This window comes from Aplidium turbinatum, chromosome 9 (genome assembly GCF_918807975.1).
Source record: "Aplidium turbinatum chromosome 9, kaAplTurb1.1, whole genome shotgun sequence".
Taxonomy (NCBI): Eukaryota; Metazoa; Chordata; class Ascidiacea; order Aplousobranchia; family Polyclinidae; genus Aplidium; species Aplidium turbinatum.
The window spans coordinates 24,449,118-24,460,371 of record NC_137480.1 but is presented as its reverse complement, the minus strand read 5'-3'; the positions used below and the strand labels follow the sequence as shown (position 1 = coordinate 24,460,371).

At 38.3% G+C, this 11,254-nt stretch overlaps 1 protein-coding gene across 1 annotated transcript; it reads left to right on the top strand.

Moving 5' to 3' along the window:
• The first annotated feature begins 4,716 nt into the window (after positions 1 to 4,716).
• Positions 4,717 to 5,607, top strand: LOC145776826 (uncharacterized). Its single transcript, XM_082588048.1, has one exon. It carries the CDS (start codon positions 4,717 to 4,719, stop codon positions 5,605 to 5,607), a length of 891 nt encoding a protein of 296 aa, XP_082444174.1.
• Positions 5,608 to 11,254: the final 5,647 nt, after the last annotated feature.

The following is an 11,254-nucleotide window of genomic DNA, read 5'->3' as shown; positions in this document are numbered from 1 at the left end:
TCAATTAGGCGTCTATAAAAATATTTTCCCGAAATATTTTTCGGAAGTTTATTTTTGAATCGTGTTCAGAATTAAATTTCCTTTCCAGGGGTGGCAAGCTCGTGGTGGGGCAGACGAAGGAAACGCGAGCAGAATGGTTTAAAAATTGGGTAAATGTCTTACGTATTTAAAAATAAATGGAGATTTTAACGTTTATAGACGCCTTCACTTAGGCGTCTATAAAAATATTTTCCCGAAATATTTTTCGGAATTTTATTTTTGAATCGTGTTTAGAATTACATTTCCTTTCCAAGGGTGTCAATTTAGTGGTGGGGCAGACGAAGGAAATACGAGCAGAATGGTTTAAAAATTGGGGAAATGTCTTTTAGAAGGATTTTGACGTTTTGACAAGCCTTCAATTAAGCGTTTATAAAAGATAGTTGAAAAATTGGAAATTACAGAAAATAATGGAAAAGACCTGTACAAAAATAAATTCCTTGTGTTACATTTGTTTATTAAGTTCTATATTGTTGTAAGGTTTTCCCACCGCACCTTTGAGGCAACCTTATGCGGTCGTTAGGTTTTTTGTTAACGCAGGACCTGTCGCCAGTAGCCGTATTACACCTGCCTATACAGCACATCTTGAGTAGTGCAAAAAAATTGTACAAAATAGTTAATGCTTTATCAATATTGAACTTTTCAGAATTTGACAAAATGATGTGTAAATTGAAGAGATCCTAATTTGAAAACTTAAATTTATCTAGAAAGCGATTATAGGCTATACATTTCGAATGGGAATTTTTTTAAGTTTTAATAGATTATGCATCTACAATGATTCGATTTAGAAATCACTATAGGTTTGTTTGTCCTATCCAGGCTTACACCTGGTGGTTGAAGATTTGGATTAAGTGGACACGAAGGCAATGAAGCCAATCTTCGTGTCCACTTTCAGGCATGCCTTTAAGTGTCCTGCCAAAGACACTGTCTCATGCTCTTGAACGGTATCGAACCCGGTGCCCTTTCGATTGCCTTTCCAAGTTCTCACCACTCGGCTATGCAGCCGACCTCACCACTCGGCTATGTAGTAGGTATCAGTTAATGAAGAATAATTTGTATTCTCTGAGCACAACATAAACTTCTAAACATTTTTTCAGCAAATCGAGTAGGATGCTGCGGATTCTTTTGCTATATTCAGTCTTTAGCTTTTACGTAGAAAAACAAGTATCCGCGGTCCTGTATTACCTTTGTCATTTCGCAGAACGAAATACATCGAACTTTTTTGTCATTAAATTCCCAAACTACATTGGCTCCTTCTAGACAATAACAAATGTAATGGCCGTTTTCCTTCCCTTCACCAAAATGTGCAATGGCACTTACGAATTTGTAAGTACATTCAACGCCATTTGCATCCTCAAGAGTAAAAGTTTCATCTGCTGTGACACATCTTTTGGATTTGATTACACCAGTATTTCTACCTAAAGACAGAACCAAAACTTTGGGGAAACTAAATATTTGTTTACTCGTAGTGCAGTTCACACTTGTACATTCACAACATGGTGACATTTCGTTGTCAACGAGCAAGTTCTTTAGATATAAGGATAAAAGATTATTTTCTGAAATCCAGTGGTACATTGGTAGAAATAATACTTTTTCGTTATTTCTATGAAGCTCACTTTTTGAACCGCATTCAATACACTGGTGATACGTGACGTATTCCAGTGCCAATGTTATATCAGACCGCTCTAATAACAATGGCAATGACGATTTGCTAAAAAATTCGGCAGGGTCATGTTGCAAATCCAGTGGAAATTTACTTCTTATATCATTCAACGTGTTTTTAAGTAATTTTTCTTCTACGTTTCTGTTAACAATAAGATTATGCATTATAAGAAATAAATTTCTGTCTAATTTTGCAATACCTTTGTCGTTTTCCAGCCACGATATTGGCACATCACATGTTATAATTACAAATTTAAGCGCTTGCAATGCAACGTTCAACCAACAGGAGTTACCTACATTTACTAAGCCAGGAGGAAGATTGCTATTAGGAGTTCCAGATAGAATCATTAAATCAGGATGAGCTTTGATAGCGTTTGTAACGATGTAATATATCATTCAATGTCGATAGGTTGTGAAAAAATCAACATCCAAATTTCTTTGGTTAAGCTTTTCATTGCTGTTGTTGCAAAGAATATCCGCTGTCATGCAAACGGCCACTCCACAAGTATTGTTGTCTGGTTGCATCAAGATGTGTTTAGTGTCTACGGCACAATCGTCCTTACATAGCCCGTAATCAACCAAGACATTTAATAAACAATCTACGCCGTCACGAAAGAACTTTGAAACATCACTGGACATGCCATTGTTTAATGAATCATAGCAATGTAACAACTCCTTTTGGATGGAAAAATGTAACAAACGAAAATGACCATTGCACAAGAAAGGCAGAAGAACGTCGGGTCGCAGTTTGTCCTCGTTTTCTATAATGGCCGTTTTGAAAAATTTTATTGACTTTACGCCCCCCCTGGCAAAATCCCAACATTCTCGAGCAACAGCTACAATTATAATGATTTTGCCCATCTTTCCCGTTTCAGAGCTTCAACTTAGGCTAAATTAACTACAATTGTTTTGTTTAATTAACAGCTAAGATGATTAAACAATTTCGCCCGCCCCCCTTACCCCTCCTTTGGCAACCTCAACATGTTCAATTCAACCAAGGCCAACACGTGTTAGGTTGGTAGAAAATTTGTCAGAAACTGTGCAAAATGAAAATGTTTTGGGAAAGAATGATAACCTAACAAAGAGGGAATGGTTTTCCAGCAGGCCTACAAACCGGTACAAATTAGGCTATTTGATATCAGCTGTTGCTATTCTCGGTACCATACCTAATTCTAAGGATCAGTGATTACCAATTTGTGCAGTGATAAATCGCAAAATGTGCAGTGGTAAAGCAAGTGGTTTTTGAAGACAACGCATACAAAACATAAACCCGTAATCTTTTAAGCAGTGTTTATTTTTTCTCTTCAATCCAATCAGTCCCGGCCCTTTCGAGCCGGGATCTCAAGCGAAGAGGCTCCGCCTGATCCGACCAGTGTAGCGCGCGTGCGGCCCGGAACATAAATTTTGTTTCTAGTTTTCTGATCTGTGATGTAACAATGCCCGTCTGGGCTTTCGTCAGACCATTAACCCAGTGAACGTGAGATGTTCGCATTAAGCAAGTTGCAGCGATTGGTTAATAGTGGTTTGCAGCAATGCTGGAAGTGGACAATCATAAACTTTCAAGACTTGGCAACCAAATAGTTGGCTGCACAAATAGGCTACCTAAGTGGTACAGATCAACCTAGAATATATCAAATATATAAAATATTCAATTACTTCCCGGTCAGTAGCCTACTGTCGGCATAATCTAGCGTCTCACCAAGTTTGATAGACAACAATTGTAGAGATTGGGAGTAGATTTATGTTTTTGTACGGTCGGCATTATCTAACTAAGTCTCAGTAATTTCTTTAATAGTGACCTATAAAGCTAAGTTAGCAATCCGTAAGAGCCTTAGTTTAGTGGTGTAGTGCAGGGCTTCTCAAACTTTTTTGTTCTGCGACCCCATTTTGAAAAATATATTTCTACGCGACCCCATTATGGGGACATCCACGTTAATGATATTAAAATGGGGTTAGTTCTTTTGTCTCAATTTTTTTCGGTTCTTTTTGGCTTATTTTATAACTCTCTTACTGATGTAGTAAAACAATATCGAAAGGAGCATGTAAATAACAACAATGAAACATGAAAAAAAGCAACGAATGAAAACAAGAAATAACAAACGAATAATCAGACCCTAATTAAGACTATAACAAAACAATACAAATGCACCCAATTCACGAATCACAAAAAAATCCGCTATCATGATGAAAAGTGAATAAAAACAAATCAATTAATGGGATGGATGCGCTTGATGTTTCTTGCACAAGTGATCCATTCGTGGGATGATACAAGACAAAGCAGAGCGAAGAACATCTTCAACAGTTTCCACAGAGGATCGGTTTTTACACTTGATGGTGGTGAGTTTTGAGAATGCCATTTCTCATAAATATGTTGTGCAAAAAAGCAAGAGTTTGTCAAGGGCTAGGTCAGAAAGGTTTGGGTATTCATTCCTTGTGCTTATCAAAAAAACACATAAAGTCTGTTTTGAAAATATAAGTTCTAAACTTTTGTCACTTGATAAATCTGCAAACTCTTCCTGGGCTTTTAATGGCAGGTGTGTGACATCTGACAGTTTGCTTACGAATGGTTCACGAATCCAACTTTCTTTTCCTGAATCAATGTCGGTAGAAAAGTATTTCCGAAAGTGTGCATGAAGGTTATTCAAATGATCAACTATGACCTTGACAATCAAGAGATTGGACAAGTTATTGTTAGCTGAATAATCATCTGTAGCAGCAAACATTTCCAAATTACCATTCTGCCCTATTTTTCCACATTGTAAGCTTTTTAATAAAAGCTTCAATTTTATCTTTACAAGTAAAAATGTTGCAGTTTCTTCCTTGAAGAGTTACGATTGGTTATATTTTATCGTTCGACTTTTCACACCGACGGTTGCGGTCAATTGACATCATGGCAAGACTACAACCTACCGGCACTAGACTAAATTAAACTATTTCATACGACCCCAAAATTTCATTACGCGACCCCATTTGGGGTCGCGACCCATAGTTTGAGAAGCCCTGGTGTAGTGTAAGGTAATGGATCGTTTTGTCATCCGAAAACAAAGAACAAGCAGTTTCCAAGACAGACCAATTGCTATTGAAGCGTCAGCAGATAACAATGCATTTACAAGTTCAACTGTAGACTTACAGTCAGAACCCTCAGGTCCGACACCGAGACAAGATGTCTTCGATAAACCCCCACCAGACATTGGCACAAAAAATCCTATGCAACCTAAAATAAAATTTCCAGTGGATAGAGACAAAAGAAAGTTTAATGCAAAATGGTATGAAAAGTTTGAATGGCTTGAATATTCGAGAGAACGAGATGCTGCATTTTGTTTCGCTTGTCGAAAATTTGGAACTGTTGCTTCGACCAAAAACACAAAACGATTCACGATGCATGGATTCTATAAATGGAAAAGAGCACTAGGGGACAAAGAGAAGGGTTTAACTCAACACAATTTATCAGCTTATCACGAAAAAGCTGTGGCTGATTGGAAACAGCAAAGTTTACGAGTTGAGACGAACACGACCATTGGACTTTTGGTAAGTGACGTTGTAATGGAAAAGAGAAGATACTATGTGAAATGCATTGCGGAAGTTGTCCAATTTTTAGCAGTAAACGAACTACCTTTTCGAGGATCTTATGATGTTCTAGAACACGAAGAACGTGGTCTGTTCAATAGTTTGTTCAAATACACTGTTAAGAAAGACCCTAAATTAGCCGCGATTGTGAAACAAATTCCCGCCAATGCTACCTTGAAATCACCTGAAATCCAAAACGAAATCATAAGTGACTTGGCTCAAATGGTGTCAGAGTCGATCGCTTCGGATGTAAAATCTTCGGAAACGGGACGATACACAATAATGGCAGATGGTACAAGAAGCAAGTCGAATGTGGAAAATATAGCAGTAGCAATGCTGTGACGTTTGGCTTCGATCACCGCAAGCCCGGGCGGAAACACCAGGGGGAGGGCTGGTGTGACGTTTGGCTTCGATCACCGCAAGCCCGCGCGAGAAACTAAATTAGTCTCGCGCTTGCCTTCAGATGATCTCACATTTTTTGTAAGTTACACGTTTCATTTTTGACTACGTTGAGAAAAATTCATCAGTTTTTAGTTGGTTGAGTTACAGGACGGTTATGTATTTTTTTGCTTATCACTAGAGAGAAGAAACTGAATAAATAAAACAAAAGTGCACAATTATTGTTTCTCTTCATTTTGCAAGGCGTTGAAAACTGAGACCGAAGAAAGAAAAGTGAACAATCATCCCGTTTGCGCACATTGGTGACCCGGACATGATCTTTTGGACGTGATTACAATTTTTTAACGTTATAGAAACTACATTGAACAACCGTAAATACTTCAACGAAGCAGAGGAAGATGGACAAACAATTTCAAAGGAAAGTTCTAAAAAAGAGACGATTTCCCAGTCAATTCATTTTAAGAAGAAAGAAGGACTTACAAAGGAGAAGAGAACATATACACTGAATATTTATTGTACTGTAGTTTGTAAACGAAAAATCTCAAACTAAACTTACGGATGCAAGCGGATATATTTTTTTTATATTGAGTGCAGTTTTGTTGATAAATTCGTTAGTATCGCTTCTACATGTCATTCAGGGTGTTGTTGTTAGCATATACATAAGTAAATACTGTTAATTATACTTCATATATATTTAAAACGCTTTCCTCTACCCCGCACAGGTTCCTTTCTACACTTATGTACTGGCAGGATTGAATAACAATCCTGGCGGCGTCGCACCAGTCAGATTTATAATTCCGGATCGCTGTGGCACATCCAGAAAGAATGGATTTGTGGCCGATGAAATCCGAGCTGACAAATAAAAGCATTCGAGGGACCCTTAGACATGTGCGAGAGGTTTGATGGAATTGAAAGCAAATACTTGAGGATAAGTATTTAAGTATAAGTATTTAACAACATTACACACAGCACACCTGGTACTATGAGCTAAGTTGGTAAATTTTATAGCGAATTGCTGTCCGATGAATTTCAGAGGTTTCTTAACAGAAATCTTACGGACGGAGTCATGTTATGCCTTGTACAAATCCTAGTTTGAACAACGTTTAGGTGATCTTCAGTTGTTATGTTATTGTCGTTTTTTTATGTATTGCATTATTTTGTACATCATTTATCTTTTGTCGATTCACCATTTTTGTTTGGATACTCACATGGTTCATCTGGGGGAGGGCTGGTGTGACGTTTGGCTTCGATCACCGCAAGCCCGCGCGAGAAACTAAATTAGTCTCGCGCTTGCCTTCAGATGATCTCACATTTTTTGTAAGTTACACGTTTCATTTTTTGACTACGTTGAGAAAAATTCATCAGTTTTTAGTTGGTTGAGTTACAGGACGGTTATGTATTTTTTTGCTTATCACTAGAGAGAAGAAACTGAATAAATAAAACAAAAGTGCACAATTATTGTTTCTCTTCATTTTGCAAGGCGTTGAAAACTGAGACCGAAGAAAGAAAAGTGAACAATCATCCCGTTTGCGCACAATGCGATATGTCAAAAATGGACAGCCGAAGGAATCGCTGCTTATGATCAAAGGCGCAGAGCAACTGGATGCACAGTCATTGACTGCAGTTATACTCAAATCTTTGGACGAACAGGGAATTGATTCATCCAAGATGTTATCGCAGTGTTACGACGGTGCGGCATGTATGAGCGGTGATAAAGGTGGTGTTCAGAGAATAATGCAAAATAACCTTGACAGAGAAATTCCTTATGTTCATTGCAACAATCACAAACTTCATCTGGTTGTTATCGATTTGGTATCTGGCTTACCCAGAGTGGAACAATTTTTTGATGAGATCGGTGCACTGTACAAGTTTTTTACGCGTTTTAAAGTGGAACAACTGTATGGTGGCAAAAAACTTAAAAGAGTTCTGGATACCAGGTGGTCAGGGCATTATGATTCAACAGTTATTGTTGTCGAAAACTACCGACAAATCCTGGAAGCCCTTGAAGAAGTTAGCAGTAACAACAACTTAAATTCTTCAAAGTTTGATGCAGATACAAAAGCCAAAGCAATTGGCTTGCTAAATCTCATCACCAGTGAAGAATTTCAGTTCATCGCTGTTGTTATGAAGCGAGTTCTTGCTGCTATTAAACCGGCTGATGCTGCTCTGCAGCAACGAGAAACGGATATCAATGAATCGATAAAACTAATCGATGCTGCAGCAGTTGTTCTTCGCTCCCTCCGCAGTGAAGAAGGATATCAAGAAATGCTAAGAAACATGAAAGATATGTCTGGTGTTTCTACAGACGTAGCAGGGTCACTTCGAGCTAAACGAAGACGTGTGACAAACAGAAGCTTAGATGATTTTGTCACAACAGAACATTTGAAACACACACTGTCTGGAACATCCGAGGATGAAGACAACAGTGCAAGAGTTATGAGAAAAGCTACGTTTTTTGAGGTTCTTGACAAAGTTTTGGAAGACTTCAAATCAAGATTTACGGATAATAGCTGGTTGTATTCTGCAGTGAAGGCAATGTCGCGACATTCCCCAAACTTTTTTAACCGTGAAGCACTTCTTCCATTGTCTACACGCTTGGGGTTAGATATGCCTTCATCAGCTGAACTTGAGATTGCCAAAGTGTATCTGGCTAATAATCTTCCCATTGCTGAAAAACAGGACTCAAACTTTGTATTAGCTAAACTACATGAACAAAAAGTTGCCTTTCCGAAAGTGTTCAACCTTGCAGCTGATATTGCTCCATTTGGATCTAGCACTGCCGTTTGTGAGTGTGGATTCTCAGTGTTAACAAGGGTTGACGCTCCCACTAGACGGAGTATGTTACAACCAAGACAGGCAAACTTGGTGCTTATGGCCTTTGAACATTCTGTATCGAAATCTATCGCTTTAGACTTGTTTGTGAGACGGTTTGCATCCAAACATCCGCGACTGCAATTGCAATAGACTAGCTCACGGGTGTATAGGCGAAATGTAATCATATATAGCCTACCAAAATCCTCGGCACTAGCTTCTTCGAGCCAGTTAAAGATTTTGCTCATAACAAGTAGGCTACCGCTATTTATACAACAAGTCAACAATTGCTGTGTTATGTTGGTCATTGTAATATGGTTGCCGTGATTTAACTAGCGGATAAAATAAGAGACCAGTGTTGGTCTTAACACTAATCTGATATATTGCAATTTTTGTTGATACCGGTATTTAAGAGGTTAAAATGCCAAAACCATTTAAATTTTTTCGGCCCCTCCTGACAAAAAGTTGCCCCCCCCCCCTTGCTCTGCGGTCTGGCTACGGCCCTGTCCTTGAAGAAGCTTGCTTGTGAAATCGCAGTCTAAAGCCCCTATGGCGTTAATGTTGCTCGGTTCATTGACTTTTAGCAAAATGTAAGCGTCTACCAGACGTTTGCTTAGCCAACCAACGGCCGATGGATTTGTATAGTGCTTTTCCAATTCGCTCTTGATTTTCCTACAGGGGTTATTACACGCCGTAAGTAAATCTAGCCAAGACACTTCGTGGTTTTTGTCTATTACGAGAGCGGTATCAGATAAACAGTTACGATTTATTGCCAAACCGTGCCGCACCTTTGTTGAAAATTCCTCCATGTACTCGAAATCTTTTTTTATAGCAGTCCAAAAGTCATTTATCCGTTTGTCATCACACATAGAGGTCGCAAAAGCAGTGTTTTTATAAACAGCCAATATGGACATGGAGTCACTTATGACATTGCCGTACCGAATATGCTTTTTTGATTCATTGTTAGTGTAAAACCCAGTTGAACGACGTTTTTTTGGTTTTCTAAATTTAGAAACTACCAGACTAGTGCAATGGTTTGACTGATCTTTCAATGTTTGGTCGCTTTTGTTTTTGGAAGAAATATGAGGTTTTCTGTAACCTTGGTGGATATAATGTGCAGAGTATATTTTTTCACTAGTTCTGATTTCATTTTCATATTGTTCCACAAAATTATCGATACTTACAACTCGCTTTCCTTTTAAATAAATTTGTTTCAAATCCCAAAAATGCTGCTCAATGATTCCTTGAGTTAAGTTATCCCGAGAAATATTTCTTAATTCGGAAGAAATAACATTTTTAAACCAAGAGGAATACCGAAAGTAGAGTTGATCATTTGGGCATTGATGATGAGACGAATGCCGGGATAAGTCTCCCAGAATTAGCTGCAAAGTTGTACTAATTCGACTTAAAACAATTCGAATGAGTTGGGAACAAAAGGTTTTGTCCATATAAACATTTTCGTGCTTTAGCTTTGAACTGCAATGGTTAAGGTGATACGAAAAGTTATTAGAATCCAAAAAAAGCGACAAGTGGGTGTGGTAGCGTAAGTAAAATGGAGATTTCAATTCTTGTTTTTGATCCTCACGCATGTTGGTATGAAAATGGTCAGTCAGGTCGTTTACATCGGTTTCTTCAATTTCATCTGTTACTTTTGATTTAGTTTCGTAAGGTTTAACGCCTTGATGCAGTCTGTTAAAATGATAGTCCACTTGAAAAGACGTTCGTTCGCAATTGGTTACCCAAATAATGCTTTCCATTATTTCGTCCAGTTCACGCAGGGTTGTACATGCAAATAACAACGAAATCCAATGCATTGCAGTCAATCTGTGTTGTTTATGTTTGTAATGTTTTTTTGCCATAACTTTAGCTGCACGCATGGCATGACTCAAACAATTGTGAACGAACGTTTTTTCTAAGTCGTACGTTATTGCCTCGCCTGTAACTACTCTCCAGCATCTGTTGTAATAACCTAACCTTGTCTCATTGCACATAGCGCTTAATACAGCATTCCACATAGCCATGGAACCGCCAATCATCATCAATGCCGGCTTTCTTACTTTCCCGCAAATTTTTACAGTGTCCATTAAAAATTTTCCCAGAAAACTCCGTATACTTTCAGAATTATGAGTTGTTGCGATGTTTGTTGCCACCGGGAGCGCTGGACCCCCGGTGTATGGGCTTCTCACTAAAAGCGAATAAATTTGAAAGTCTTTTTCACCTTCTTGTTTTCTGACTATACTTCCAGTTGCGTCGAAATAAACTACATCAATGGTGCATAAATCCCGATAAAGTTTCACTTGTGCATTTGAATACATTATAACGCCTGGTGGATGTGTAGTTATTTGTCTTATAAAGGTTCGATTTTTCTTTTCAAACTCGTATCTCAGACGATTGATGTTATACATCCAATTTTTTGAGTATCTATTGCAAAGCTTACCTTCACTTTTTATATTTCTCAAAACAGACGACGCAGGAGCAAAGTTATACGCTCCGTAAAATAGTTCATCTTCAGTTAAGTCATCTACCAACTTTCGGCCAACTTCGCTAGGATGTTTACATTGTAATTGTTCCATAAGTAATTTACGTTGTTCTCCTGCGACCGGCCTTTGTTTAACGCAATGCGATTCATGGCTACGCTTCCCCTTCACACTTACGACTATTTCAACTTTATTAACGTACGAAAATATACGAATGGTCCCCTTTACTGAGCATTCACAACAACGCGAGTGCTTGCAATAGGCTACATGTTAGCATGGCCATTGTAAAATTTTGTATCGCC

Excerpts from the sequence above, each read along its gene's own strand:
- LOC145776826 (XM_082588048.1), top strand. The coding sequence starts at position 4,717 with ATGGATCGTTTTGTCATCCGAAAACAAAGAACAAGCAGTTTCCAAGAC.